The 15295-nt window shown below is 43.3% G+C and overlaps 1 protein-coding gene across 1 annotated transcript; it reads left to right on the forward strand.

Moving 5' to 3' along the window:
- The first annotated feature begins 220 nt into the window (after positions 1-220).
- BMP2 (bone morphogenetic protein 2) lies at positions 221-15044 on the forward strand. Its single transcript, XM_058181271.1, has 3 exons — positions 221-988; positions 3802-4157; positions 13341-15044. The coding sequence occupies exons 2-3, from the start codon at positions 3806-3808 to the stop codon at positions 14183-14185; spliced, it is 1197 nt and encodes a 398-aa protein (XP_058037254.1). The 5' UTR covers positions 221-988; positions 3802-3805; the 3' UTR covers positions 14186-15044.
- Positions 15045-15295: the final 251 nt, after the last annotated feature.

A 15295-nucleotide genomic window follows, 5' to 3' on the forward strand; every position in this document is an offset into this window, starting at 1 on the left:
GTGAAGTTGCAGCCGCCGCACCAACGAACCGAGGAGGAGGAAAAGGCAGAAGTGGCTGCTCCTGCCGCCGCCGAGGGCTGCTTTTGCACCCGGAAGGAAGTTCAGGAAAAGTGCAAAGTTACGAGATAGCCCGGAATTCAAGGTTTTGCTGCAGCCCCGAGAAGACGAAGGGCTCCTATTTACAGTCCCCATCCGAGAGAAAAGCGGGTGTGGTACTTGATCGGCCTTGATTCGGGGCACAGCCGGACTTCCTTCGCCCCGGGAGACTCTCGCTTTCCCTCCCCTCCCCTCCCCTCCCGGGAGACTTCCCGGCTTCCAGGGCTTCTCCTTGCCTACTCGCGAGCAGACATGTTTTCCAGCCAGTCCGGGCCTGGGAGCAGGGCGCCGGCGTCGCCTCCACTTTCCCCGCACTCTCCATCAAGACGGCGCCCTTTGAGCCTGGAGTGATGCGGGCGTCGGAAAAGGTCGCCGGGCGAAAGCAGCGAAGCGGGATCGCCGCGTGTCCCCCACTCCTTCTACTCCTCCTCCTCCTCCTCCTCCCGATCGTGCCCGGGTTAGAGCGATCGAGTCCCGCCGGGATGTTTTCTCCTCTGACAAGCGTGTTGGGATTGTGGCGGACGAGACACTACTAGAGCCAAGTGGAGAGGCGCCCCCCCACTCCACCCCGTAGCTCGGAAAGGACAGCGTCGCGTCTGAAGGCGGCTTTTCCTCGGCCGCTTCGAAGTGCTGAGGGAAGAAGTGGAGTCCGCTGCCTCGGTCGCTTCCCCACCCACGTCCTGCGCCTCCTTTGCCCCGCGGCCGGGACGCCCGATCCTCTCCCGCTGTCGGACCAGAGCCCCGGGCCGGGGGGAGGCGGGGCCGGAGAGTCGAGGGGATCGCGGGACGCCGCTCGCTCGGCCAGGCAACTTCGATGTGGAGGCTGGCTCGATGGACGTGCCCGAGTGCGTTGCTGCTGCTGCTGCTTAGGCGATCGGCGGCATCCTAAAAGGTAGAAGTGGGGATGGCGGAGGTCGGAGGAAAGGGGTGGGGGTGGGGTGGGGAATCGCGGGAGACAGGACGCGGCTGAAGGCGGCACCTGCCGAGGCTCTTCCGAGGGTCCGGTCCGCCTCAGCTCCTTCATTCTTTCCAGTCCCCTCCCTGCGCTCCCCCAAACCTTTCCCGAAGGAAGAAACAAGGGACGGCCTTCCTTGATTTCAGGTGATTGTAGAACCGCAGAAGTTCCTCTCCACGTTCCATTGTCTTGGTCTATGCCTCTGTTTCCCCAGTTCTTGATAAGAGGTATCAAGGGTGGTTTCTTAATCTTTCTGTGTGAAGCAGCCACTTAAAGGACCCCAAAAGTTGGGGTGGTGGTCATGGTGGAGGATGCATTTTGCTACCCAAGCAGTAGTCCAGCATCCTCTTGAACAACTTTCCCCAGCCTAGTGCATGCCAGAAGCTGATCTGCAACTTGCATCCTTTGCTAACTATCTGGAGAGCAAGCAAGAGTTGATAAAAGTTATTGCAGATGTGTTTTCCTGAGATGGGTTTTCCAGCAGCACTAAGGAACCCCACCTCAATGTCTGGGTTGATCCCCCCCACCCTCAGGAGGGATCCTTTGTTTTCTTTACACAGATCACCCCTTACATGATACCAAGTTGTTCCAAGGCTCCTGCCCATTCTCTTCATCTGATGCAGAAGGAGCGCTTCTGTACCCTGGCAAACTGAAACCTTCCATTTCCCCTAAAATGTGCTTCCATTTGTGGATTTGGGTGTGCATGTGTGGGTGCACTTGGTTTCCTCTGGGTTTGACACCAGGCCTTTTTCTGCACTTCTGAGTCTTGCCCTGTGCTTCTCTCCTCCCTTTGCAAATCCTGTCCAATGAACTAATCCCTCTCTCTAGGCCAGGGGTCTCCAACCTTGGCAACTTTAAGCCTGGAGGACTTCAACTCCCAGAATTCCCAGCCAGCTTTGCTGGCTGGGGAATTCTGGGAGTTGAAGTCCTCCAGGCTTAAAGTTGCCAAGGTTGGAGATCCCTGCTCTAGGCTGCAAATGGTTGCACCGGGATTAGTTACCTTGACTGAGTAAATACAAAGTGTTCCAACCATTCACTGGAGCTGAAACAATTCATCTGTCTTTAAAACTGTATCGTAGATCGTAAAAATAACTTGTGTAAACCCTTGCTGTTTTAAGCAGAGTAAGTAACCCATTCACAAATGATGACTCACATAGATCCATTCAGTTTTCATTCGCTGAATGAATCTAAGCACTGAACAATGTTACAGTAGACCAAATGCCATGACAGTCCAGAAGAGGGCGTGGAGAGTGAAACGAGTCATCGGGAAGAGATGAAGTTGGGTTTCCTGTGAAGACCCCACTAAATAATGGTTTACCTTTATCTCAAGAAGCAGAAGACACAGTAATGATGAATATGCGCCCTTAATTGTCAAACACACAGCGTCCCAATTATGCACACAGTTAGCTGCACATTTTAATGTGCAGCTTTTGCATTATGCATTCTTACTTTTAGGCTGGTTTATGCATGCTTAATTTTATGCTGTGTTTGCCACTTCAGTCTGTAATCTGTATTTTAATCAGTAGAATCATGGTTTTCACTGGCATAAATTGCCCATATCCAGTTCTTAGGGAATCAGCAAGTAGCTTTGCTGATTCCCCTAAGTGATGGGAAGTTCCTCCTGCTAAATTTTTACTACCGCTCAGAACCTTTCTCCATTAATAATGCTCAAGTTTACTTTAGTTACGAAGTGAGTTAGCTTCCCTTTTTATTGATTTTTCTCTTTAAAATCTAAGCCTTGTTTTTCCTTCTAATCTAAGTTAAGAAAGCAGCTTTTCCTTGTTGGAACAAGCTACCAAGCCGCTGTCAGAGATAGCCGTCATATGTTATTGATTCCCCAAAGCCAGCCGTCCATTGTTTATCCTCCCACTCCTACTCCCAGCCCTAAACCCAAGACCTTTGAGGGGTTGCCTGTTTCAGGAAGTTCTACTTCCTTAGCCCCATCATGTTATAAATATTTGGGGATTCCCCATGCCCTAATCATTTCTCTTTACTCTCAGAACATCTGCTCTTGGGTAACTTGGAAATCATGGTCTGGTTTTAGAAATCTCATTTTGCCAAATCTGGCAATTGGTTGCTCCCAAGACACACTGTGGGATGGATTAACATGGTGGAATTTTACTGCTAAGGCTATGAGAGGCATCCCAATTTGTCACAAATGAAGGCAAATGTACGTGCCTCAGGATAATGTTGCAGGTTCCAATCTGGGTCGGTCACCCGGACCAGAGATTTAATCTTCCAAGCTTCTGGACTCATACTGAAGCCCATCCTCAGGGAACTTCTTTATTCCCTGAGGATAGTTCTCCAGCACAAGTCTGAAAGCTCAGAAGACTAAATCTCTGGCCCTGGGGATCAACCCAGATTGGACCCCAATTTGTGTCTTGTGACCATGGCGTTCTTCTCTCCTGCACCCATTCAGCTTTCAACAGAGAGTTGACTGTCATGTTCAGTGAGCCTTGAAAGCCTATGCCATTAAACCTCAAATTCATCATATAGTTTAGACAGGCAGTAGCCGCGGATGGGGGAAAGGAGGGCTAGAAACGTTTGGTACTATTTTCACTTCATGTGGCTTTTCCAGAGGAAGAAAGTTGAACATATTCAGCAGTTGAACATCTTACTTAGGAGGACCTGTCTGTGGAATGTCGCCTCTGATTTGCTCCTTCAGCATGTTCCCAAATACGGAACGGATCGTGTCCCCCTCCTTCCATTGGAATCTAACTCTGTCTTTTGATTTTGTGCCTTGTACATAGGTTGATGACCATGGTGGCCAGGACCTGCTCTCTATTAGTGCTGCTGCTTTATCACACACTGCTAGGGGGCTCTGCCAGTCTCATCCCGGAGGTGGGCGACCGGCGAAGATTCAGTGCTGATTTGGGCCAGCCGGCTCCGCTGCAGCTCTCAGAAGAAATCCTGCGTGAATTTGAACTGCGTCTGCTCAATATGTTTGGGCTTAAGCGGCGGCCCACCCCATCCCAGAATGCTATCATCCCTTCCTATATGTTGGAGCTCTACCATCTGCACACAAGTCAGAAGCCAACTTCCATGGACTATAGTCTAGAGAAAGCAAGCAGCAGAGCCAATACTGTCAGGAGCTTTTATCACGAAGGTAAGGAAAATGAGTTATTTATCCGGCTCCCAACTTTGATAACCTACTCCAGTTAAAATTAAAATTGCTCTGACTTGAATATTTGCAACCTGCAGCTCTGGGTTGCTATGATATATTCTGGCAGTGCGGACACTCATTTGCAATTGCAGTAAGGCTTGCAATTTAAATAACAGCAAACCCCTTCCTTGAAGGTAGGTCATCCTTGTGCCCTGCTACAGTGGAGATCAAACTATATCTTTAATTTTTTTAGATTTAGACATGTTGAATTTGGCCAGTTTTGAAAATGATCCATTTAAATGTAAGGCTTTTTTTTTTTTAAAAAAAACCCATTTATGCAAAAGAAGCAAGAAATCATTAGAAAATGCAAGTAGGTGAAATGTAATTGTCCCTTTTGATATCATCTCTGCTGAAACTTCTTCCTGTGCGAGTAGTACAGCTGTGCCTGAACAGTTTATTAAAATTAACTGTATTCCAAAAGAGTGTTGGGGAATTTATGGCTTTCCAGATTGTGCTGAGTCACACCCGTACCCAATATCCCACAGTATAGGCTGGGACTGCTGGAAGTTGTAGTTCAGCAACAACTACGTGGCCACTGCTTTCCCAAACCCCACCTGAAAACCAGTGCTAAAGTCTTAATAATGTGTTCATGGACATGCTTCTTAGCTTTCTGTTTTTCGTATAACCTTCCAGTGGGAAACTCCAGCCTGAACTGGTGTTGGGAACTTTCAAGCATATAGACATCAATATGTTTAAATCAGCGTAGAGATGACTCCAGTTGTACCAGTTGTGCTTGGGCCCAAATTATGTGGCGAAAGTGGAATCTTGTTGCCGCAGGGTTACAGAACTGCCTGCTGCCAATTTGAGTATCCTAAGTAGAAATCTTGTAAAATATAATATCTGGACAGAGACATGCTATATATCCTTCCCTACCGTTCATGATAATAAGCATCGTTGCAGCTTGCTTGACAATTAAAACACACTTCAACCAACATTCAGTTAGGTTTTCAGGAACTGACCTGAGGTGAATGCCTGAGCTGAGGTAAATGAGATTTCGGGATGATAGGAACTGATGTCCCTTTTACACTTTTAAGTTCCTTGTTTTATTGAGTGTGTGGTTGGCTGGTATTGAGGGCGGCCAGTTTACCTGCTGTGGTAGAAATTTCAATTCTGCTCAAAGAGATGCATGCATATCATTATATGAAACAGCAAAATTGGGGAGGAGTAGAAAGAAACCAGATTTTTCTCCCCTCCAAAACAGCTAGAAATTTTAGTAAAAATGAAAGTTGCGTTTCATTAAACGTGTACATAACATAGTTTTCATACAAGTGAAATACTAATTGTAATGGGCCTTTGCATGAATTTCCTTTTGAAATGATTTTACCCAATCCATAGTTCAGATAATAACTATGTTCAAAATAAAAATTTCTTTTTATTTTCAAGCACAGATTCTGTTCAAATTAGTTTCCACTGAGAACTGTTGGAGGCTAAGCAGTAAGAAAAGTCCGTGGAATATACAGTTGGCCGTAGGGTCACTTGGAAGGTTTTTTAATCCCTGTCTAATCCCCGTGAGAGATCACTTTGACAATCAATTGTATTGTCTCCACTATGACTTTGTCTTCTGTTTAAATTTTGATTTAGTGTAGACCTAAGGGTAAGCCCTTTAGAAAACAAGATTGATAAATTTCAGAGCAGCTGTCCCCGGATTTTATAGGCAACTAGGGTTTACTGAGATTAAAAGCCACAGGCAAATATACATTTACTAAAGGCTAAACAATTGTGACTTAAGGCAATACTCTGCCTGTGCAGTCAGATAATTGGTAACAATGCCTTTTAGAATTAGATCTGTTTTATTAAATTAAAGGCACCCTGTCTGAAGTGTTCTGCAAAGTGCACATATTGGGATACATAAAACTTGAACAAACTTGTCCACAGCCCTAAGGTGTAAAATATTGGATCTTTGTTTTGCAAACAATTATTTCTTTTAGCTCCCTGCTCTGTTTATCTATCCAAACTTTTCTGTATGGTCACACATCTCATTTCTCCTTTCCGTGTGTGATTCTAGGCACAGTGTGTGCAACTAGTTCAGATGCATATAAGCAGCTATTTAATACAATCTTCAAATAATATAATCTAGCAAAAATACCTGATAGCATAGCATGAGCAAAAGATTCGTTATTTCCAATTTATAGCAAGGGTGGGGAAGGAAGTGGATCTAATTAAATTTAGGGATCTTACAAGAACCACAGCAGTGAGCAAGGATCTCTGACTTTTAATAAACCTCTTAACTATGATAGCAACTCCCCACCATCATCTGACATTAAGGAGTGATGGGGTAACAAGGAGTGTGGGAGTGTTGATCTTAAGCTAGTTCTGGCACTCAAAGCTATTTTTTTTAATTGTAAGTGTATCTTCAGCCCAAGGTTTGTGGACAATCTTGGGGTTCCACATGAAACACAAGGTAGTTCCTGCAAGCTTGAAGTTTGCCCAACCCTAACCTGCAGGTTCCTTATTCACTTTATTTCATCCCACCCACACCTGTGCTAATGCAATATAGGTACACCTGCAGAAGCTATTTATTCACTGTTTTTGGCAGCCATTACCAAATCAAAACTATAAATGCACAGCTGTTCATTTTTACATTAATGCCCTGGATTTACTGTAAAAGTAAAGGAAAAAAGCAGACTGAACAGGTTATAAAGCTAATATGGCCAACAACAACAACCCCCCCTTCATTCATACATATGTATTTTAGGTTTAATTAAATTTCTGTACAAGGGGTGTGGCTATACTGATTACGCTAACTAATAGCAAGTCTTAATGCGGTAAGAGGTTAATGTTGTAATTTAACCTTACACTGTGTTTACACTGCTTTGCGTATAAATATAAAACTAATTAATGGGAGAATGTATATTGCACCATCCACTTGTGCCAAATTACATTTTAATGCACAGTTACACATCCACATGGTTCAAAGGAAAACTGATACATATTTCAGGCTACAAATTTATCTACCTTTACCTGAGAATAAATCCATCTACGTAAATTCCGTAGTATTTACTTCTGAGTGAGTGTGTATACCGTGGGTGGGCTCTACTTACCTTTACTACCGGTTTGCATCGTGACCGCGCATGTGAGCTCACTCCGCTCGCGCGCATGTGCACTCTGCACATGCGCAGAAGAGTTTTCATGACATTTGGGTCAGTGGGAGGAGCCTCCCGCCGGTTTTACTACCGGTTCTATAGAACCGGTCTGAACCGGGGGCAACCCACCACTGGTATATACCTAATTTAATTACTACCACTGAAGTTAGCCTTATTCCTGAGAATTTCATTATTTATCCTGAATAATCATAGGAATGACACATGTAACTTGGAAAATATGCTGACTTGGTTTTGAAATTCTCTCGTTCAAATAGACATTTCCAGACTTTCCGAAGACGTGTGTTTTTCTTTCTTTTCCCCATCTTTTCTTTTCTTTATGTGTATAGATATCTAACTAAATTGCTTAGCACTTCATTGGTATTCCTGCTAAAGCTCTCAACTAAAAAATGTCTTGGCTGGCTTTTAATACTCAGTAACCTCTGAAGGATTTTGTACCTCAGCCCTATTCTGTGAGCAAGATGAAGGGGGCGGGAGTGAGGCTTTGCATTTGAAAAATGGATTTGAAACTTCCACTGAGTTAATTGTCTAGGTGGCCTATGTAAGAGAGCAATTGTCTTTGGAGGATCCTGGTTTAGAAATGAAGTCACCATCCAGTGATTTTTGGAAGTCCATTCATGACAAGTTTACCCTCTCATTCAAACAACCTCTCAGAATGGCTAAGAAGGTGGGAAAACGAAAGAGAAATACAATGAAAGTGCTTTAACAGCAACATAGAAAGCAGTGTTTCTAAAGAGGGGAGGCAGAATAAAATAGTACGGGTCTGATTAAGACAGGAAAACCTAGGAAAAGGAAAAGGATGTGACAAAATAGCTTCTGATAGGCTTCTGCGGAAAAGCCAATTATTGGAATAAATGCAGGTAGCCTTCAACTCATCACCACAATTGAGCCCATAATTTCTGCTGTTAAGTGAGACACTTGTCAAGTGAATTTTGCCCCACTTTACAACCTTTCTTAACAACCCCAGTTGTTAAGTGAATCGCCGCAGTTGTTAAGTTAGTGACACGGTTGTTAAGTGAACCCGGCTTCCCCATTGACTTTGCTTGTCAGAAGCTTGCCAGAGGGGATCACAGGACCCCACCCCCACCCCGGGGCACTGCAACCGTCATAAATATGAGTCGGTTGCCAGGCAGCTGAATTTTGATCACATGTCCACGAGGATACTGCAGTGGTTATAAGTCTGAAAAACACTTTTTAAAAAAAAATTGAATTTATATCCCGCCCTTCTCTGAAGACTCAGGGTGGCTTACACTGTGTTAAGCAATAGTCTTCATCCATTTGTATATTACATACAAAGTCAACTTATTGCCCCCAACAATCTGGGTCCTCATTTTACCTACCTTATAAAGGATGGAAGGCTGAGTCAACCTTGGGCCTGGTGGGGCTTGAACTTGCAGTAATTGCAAGCAGCTGTGTTAATAACAGACAGATTTAATCTGCTGAGCCACTAGAGGCCCTTGTATCATAAATCCTTTATTTCAGTGCTGCTGCAACTTCAAACCGGCACTAAATGAACTGTTGTTAAGTCGAGGACTATCTGTACTATTATTGGAAGACTGTTTTCTGGAAGACCCTCCTGTTTCTGTTTTCAGTTCAGATTAGGAGCAATTAGAATAGAATAGAATAGAATAGAATAGAATAGAATAGAATAGAATAGAATAGAATAGAATAGAATAGAATAGAATTTATTGGCCAAGTGTGGTTGGACACACAAGGAATTTGTCTTGGTGCATAAGCTCTCGGGGTACATAAAAGAAAAGATACCTTCATCAATAACCAGAGGACTGCCTCTGTGAAGGAACGTATGCATGCACCTATGAAGATAAACATGTATGTGATGCTTGTCCGCTCTTTAGAGAAAATCTAGATGTAGTTTCCTGTTCATCTGACGATTATGGGCGGCAAAAGCAGTGGTGCCCTTGATTTGTATGACCTGTCCTTATGAGAAAACCTGGCTTAATTACGGTATGTTATCCTTCAATGTGGCAATAGGGGATCTCCTTCCACCCAGTCATATGTATCCACAAAGTAGGATTGCTAAGAGTCATCAGGTTTCTGAGAAACTGCTGTCCTACAGCCGCCACGGAGGATCTTGGAGACTCAATTCTGCACAGTTGGCATTTTACTTTAATGAAAAGCATCCTCTTTGCACTGAGCAGTGGCAAACCTCTCTGCATTGTTTCATCAGTTGGGGCAGACTCGGGGTATGAGATCAAACTTCAGTGGGATGGAGAAATGCAGCATAAAACAGCACAATCCTATACAAAGTGAGTTAAAAGTAAGTGCCGTAGAGCTTGGAGGATTTTGCGTAGCCTGCAATCCTCTAAATTCTTGAATTGTAGATGGAAAGGGAACAGTAATTACACAGTACCAAAGTTAAATTAGAGATGTTTTTTTTCCCCAAGTGTATTTTTTTAAAACATTTTCACGGTCATTTATAGGGCATTTAGACTGGACTTAGATATACAGGGAAATAAGTTGCCCCGAGCACATGTGATAAGTTCACACTGACAACATACTTAGGGTGGAATTTTTGGGGACTTATAAAACAAAATAATAGGCTGTGAAGGTAACCCAGGGATTACAAGTGCATAGGAGGAGAGGTAAACAGCAGCTGTCTATGGCCTGTTGTTCTGGTGAACCCTCCCTAGCCACTGGGTAAGCTGTTGCTTTGATGTGGGCAGGGTGGAAATGGGAAAGCGGAAGGAAGAGAAAGGGATGAAGACAAGAGCAAACGCGAGGGGAAAAAAATCCCCAGTCTTGGATGGCCAGCCTTTGAGAAAGTTCTAATGCGGAATGTGGAAAATGTGCTTTCTGTAAGAATGGTGAGATCAGGGATGTTTGTTAAAAGGAAGGGTGAGGAAACCACAGGATTTCTGGGCAGTGGGGTTTTAGGAGGTAAAGCATGATGATTTGAGGTGGGTGAAATCCACAGACTAAAAACTCCTTTCAGATGGTTGGCAACTTTAAAAGTGCTTTCAAGAAAGTAGGCCTAGCCCATCTCTGGAAAGACTTAATTTCTTGAGGCGGAGCTCAAAAGTCCTATATTAGATTCTGCTTTGGAAATACATCTTTCTATTACCATTCAGACATTAGCAAGTCTGCCTTTAATCTACCTGCACCTTCTACCTCTCGGGATATTTCCTGAAACAGGTGTTTCATCCTGTGATGTGGAAAGCCAAGAGCACAGGATAATATTGCAACATGTACCAGCAGGCATAGGGCATTGATACAAAGGGGCATAGTGAGCAACAAACTAAGAATCAACAGCAGAGTTCAAACTAACTAAACCAACTAAAGTAGGCTGGAAAACATGTGCCTCTTGTTCCTGCTTATCTGTTCTGCCATGTAAATGCATGCTTCTTTTGAAATTGCATTGGATGGCCCTCAGCTGTGATTCTTTCAGGCATTGGAGAAGAAGGCATTTTTGAGTGATGGCCACCGTGCTATAGTAACTTTAATGTTTATTTAGTCTAAAATATAAAAACAAAAATGTAAATGTAGTGTAAGAATAATAGAGCTATCTAAATCATGAGCGTCCAATCTTTTGGCCTGTCTGGGCGCACTGAGTGGAATTGTCTTGAGCCACATATAAAATATATAATATAGTTAATGTATATAAAACAGATAATGCTAAAAGTTTATGATCTTATGGGGCCACATTACTAGCTGTCCAGGGTGGCATGTGGCCCATGGCCTGCAGGTTGGACATGCCTGATCCAAATAGTATATATTATGTAGAGGCTAACAAAACACCACCACCCCCATACTGCGTTCAACCACACAGGTTGACTTCGCATAATATCTTGTCCCCAGTGAGTGGAGAAGGAGCCAAGTTTTTAAGGCATTCCTAAAGACTAACTAGACCAGGGCCATCCATATCTCTGGAGATACATTGCTCCTGAGAAGGCAGTCTCAGAACTGAACCCCATTAGATGACACAGCTTTATAGAAGGGAACTGGTGCATTCCATTCTGCTGTATTTGATGAGACAAACAGAAGCAATTAAGATATGCAATCCTGCAATACCATGTGCCTGTGTCTTGTAGGGTTTCAACTAGCATCTTGAATGGTACCCAAAAGCCTATTGAGAAACACTGCATTTCATAGAGTGGAAGTGTTACATGAGCATATCACAAAGTGCCCAGATTGTGGCATTCCACTGTTGCTGAGGATTCCAAATGAATTCCCTGTGATAAAGAATTGGCACTATGCCTAGCTGAGTCATAGCTATAACATTTATGCCTCTGTTATTAAAAAAGTGTCAGACCCAGGCTTAATTGTCCTTAGAGTCAACCTGCTGAAGTCTATGATACTTTGGCTAATCTTAAATCACTTAAATCCCATTAAGTTCAGTACAGTAGGCCTGTTTGAAGCAAAACTAAGTGCTCACCCAGCCCAGTATGTGTTGGTTTTGCTGTTGTGTAATTCCTTGATTGGCCTGGGCATACTTGCTTCCAGCCTAAACCAGAGATGTTGAGGAGAATGATGATTATGGAATACTAATTACGGAATTAGTGATTATGGAAACATTCATTATCTCTGCTTTTTTAAAAAAAACAACCCCTCACGTTCAGAATTTCAGTGAAAGAAATTCATTAGAAGTTTATGATTTAATGCTGGTTAAGTTAAAGATATGGTAAAGGTTAAATGATTGTACAGCAATTCATTTTTTTCTTGAGCTGAAATTTTAAAGTAAGTAAAGCCTACTCTATAAAATATTTAAGAATGCTTTATTCCGTTTCAAACCCAACCTTTGATTTCATCTTCCACATGAGTTCTGTTTTCCTTTCTATATGTATACAGCTAAAAAAACCTATGTCTGTTTCTCTTCTTCATATCCTCTTTTTCTTGGCACGCCATCTTTTTAGTTTACTCCCCCTTAAAAAAAACACACACACAAGAAAATATGGTTTAGGTTTTAGGCTTGCTTTGTTTCACTTGTATCTGAGATTTAGATTCCAGCCAGCATAGCAAAGCTAACAAGTCAGATGACCTTAATTCAGATTTTTGTTTAACCATGAAAATACGGATGAGAAACCAGGAATATATTGAAAAGGTAGACGAGACTTCTGTTCCACTTGCTTGAAATTCTGAGAGCTGCCCTCCCAAATCATTTGGAAAGACTTGGGTTGGAGAACACAGGAGGAGATGGCACATTGTACACATTGGGAGTCAAACATTTTCTCAGAACAATTGCACAGTCCTACTGAAGGCTTTTTAGCCACTGAAGCATGAACTCCTATGTGCCCCTCAGCTCACAGTCTATAGTAAGCAAATAGTAGACGGACAACCATATGGCTGATAGGCTTGCCTGGCTTGATAAACACCGGATGCATCTGTTGTAATGAATGTTCACAAACGCTTTCCTTGGACCTTTGCGTATGTTTACTGGACGGAAGGGTTAGGTCACTGTAGGTTCTCCCCTAAGTGAATGCCTAAAATTCATCCAAATACTTTTCATTCAGGGCCCTCTTGAGTCAAATCACCGGGTGTGCTTTGCAAAGTTGCCTGTAATTAAGATAAAATCTTTTTGGATGGTAAGGTTTGTAAATTATGAAAGTTGTGGCATAATGCTTTTGGAACCGATTGGGGGAGACTGACATGAAAGCTGCAGCTGGGTGGTTTATTTTTTTAAGAAATCTCAGAAATGCAATCCCTTTCCTTGATCCTTAGTCACTTTTTAATTACTCTCACAGGGCCCCTGCTAACTGCCGTGTTAAAAAAGAAAAAAAAATCTTTAATGCCCTTGAATTCCAGAGCAATGCCTCACATTTCTTCCCCTTTATTACGACCACCTGGAATTCAGAATGCAATCCGTTGGGATTGAAAGGCAGGACAGCAACGAGAGCAATATTAAGCTTCATGAAAAGTGATAAGTAGAAAGACACGGGCCAGATTCTGGGTGTAATTGTGCATTGGTTTATGCAAAGGTGGTTTGAAAGTTTCAGTTCCACAACTCAGGCATTCTGCTGCAGGGTTTAAATTGCTCATTGCCTTTTTGCTTTTCTCCTCCTTCAATCAGAAACCCTGGAAGAGCTTCCAGAAAGAAGCGGGAAGACGTCTCGGCGTTTCTTCTTTAACTTAACATCTGTCCCTGATGGGGAGATTATCACGTCAGCTGAACTCCAGGTTTTTCGAGAGCACATCCAAGATGCCGCTGAAAATGACGGCGGCTCTCATCACCGCATTAATATTTATGAAATTCTCAAACCGGAACGAGAGGCTACCAAGGACCCTGTCATGAGCCTCCTGGACACCCGCTTGGTGCATCACAACGCCAGCAAATGGGAAACGTTTGATGTCACGCCAGCTGTAATGAGATGGATTGCACATGGGCAACCTAACCTTGGTTTTGTGGCAGAAGTGGTACATTTGAACAATGCCAGCAACATTTCCAAGAGACATGTCAGGATCAGTAGGTCATTGCATCAAGATGATGCTGGCTGGTCTCGGATTAGACCCTTACTGGTCACTTTTGGGCATGACGGCATGGGCCACCCACTCCATAAGAGAGAGAAACGTCAGACCAAACATAGACCACGCAAACGCCATAAATCCAATTGTAGAAGGCATCCTTTATACGTGGATTTCAATGATGTGGGGTGGAATGACTGGATCGTGGCCCCTCCAGGTTACAGTGCCTTCTATTGCCATGGAGACTGTCCCTTCCCATTGGCAGATCATCTGAATTCCACCAACCATGCCATTGTTCAGACGCTGGTCAATTCTGTGAACTCCAAAATTCCCAAAGCTTGCTGCGTGCCGACAGAACTAAGTCCCATTTCGATGCTTTATCTTGACGAGAATGAAAAGGTGGTACTAAAGAACTATCAGGACATGGTTGTGGAAGGGTGTGGGTGCCGCTGAGGCAGCAGCAAAATGAAAGGGACAAATGGAACAGGAAAAAAATAACACACACACACACACACACACACACACACAACTTGACACTTTAATATTTCCCAATGAAGACCTTATTTATGTTATGATATGGAGAATTAAACACATCTATTTTGAAAATCTATTTATGTCTACAGAAAAAAAAAGTGAGGAAAGATATTTTAATCAGAGAGTTATTCCTTTTAAAGATTTTAAAACATATTTTAGTTGTACATTTTATATGGGTTTAACCCTTCCCCCCCTTCCCACAGCACATGAAGTATAAAGGTCAGATTCTTATTTTGTATTTATTTACTATTATAACCACTTTTTAGAAGAATAGCTAATTTGTATTTATATGTGTAATCCAAAACCAGCAGCAGAAGAAAAAAAAACACAATATATAGGGTTTTGTACATAATTTAAAGTGAATGGTAGCTGTTTTCAGTTGTGTGTATTTAAGTTGAGATGCAGAAGGGCTGTTATGGCAAAGATGCATATATCCCATTTTGCTTTTTTTGCAGTTCTACTGTTAAGGTCACAAGTGTAAACCCAATGAAAAAGGGCTAATCCACACCCTGCTGACTCAAGATTATATTGTACAATTCTCAGGAATGCTGCAGGGTGGGCTGTCCACGCCGTGAGAAACTACCATGCTCTCATAGAACCAGGCTTTGCCCAGCAAATGGAAGAAGGACGACTGTCCCTTCACGAAGCCCCAGCGGGGCTGCTAGGAAACATCTCTGTCCCCTTCGCTTCTTCTCAGCACCTACCGAAAAGCAAAATGTTGACGCTGTCCTTTGGAATCCATTGTCCCAGCCAAATACTTAATAAAAGACCAGATTTCCTCCGTTTTCTAAAGCTTCTTCCTATTCGCCTTTCCTAACAGCGGCAATGATGGGGTGTTTTGTTATAGAGCCTCCGAGTGCTGGGGGGGGTAGAGGGTGGGGAAACCAAGCACACTGTTCCTACTTGGGGGTAAAAAAGTAACAGTAACAGAGTTGGAAGGGACCTTGGAGGTCATCTAGTCCAACCCCACTGCTCACGCAGGAGACCTGGACTAGGGATTCGAACCGCCGAACTGCCGACCTTTCTGAT

The sequence above is a fragment of the Ahaetulla prasina genome, chromosome 1, assembly GCF_028640845.1.
Source record: "Ahaetulla prasina isolate Xishuangbanna chromosome 1, ASM2864084v1, whole genome shotgun sequence".
In the NCBI taxonomy this organism is placed as follows: Eukaryota; Metazoa; Chordata; class Lepidosauria; order Squamata; family Colubridae; genus Ahaetulla; species Ahaetulla prasina.

Bases quoted from the DNA above. Each gene is read 5' to 3' on its own strand.
- BMP2 (XM_058181271.1), top strand. From the start codon at position 3,806: ATGACCATGGTGGCCAGGACCTGCTCTCTATTAGTGCTGCTGCTTTAT. The intron at 4,158-13,340 runs GTAAGGAAAATG...TCCTTCAATCAG, and splicing joins CAGGAGCTTTTATCACGAAG to AAACCCTGGAAGAGCTTCCA.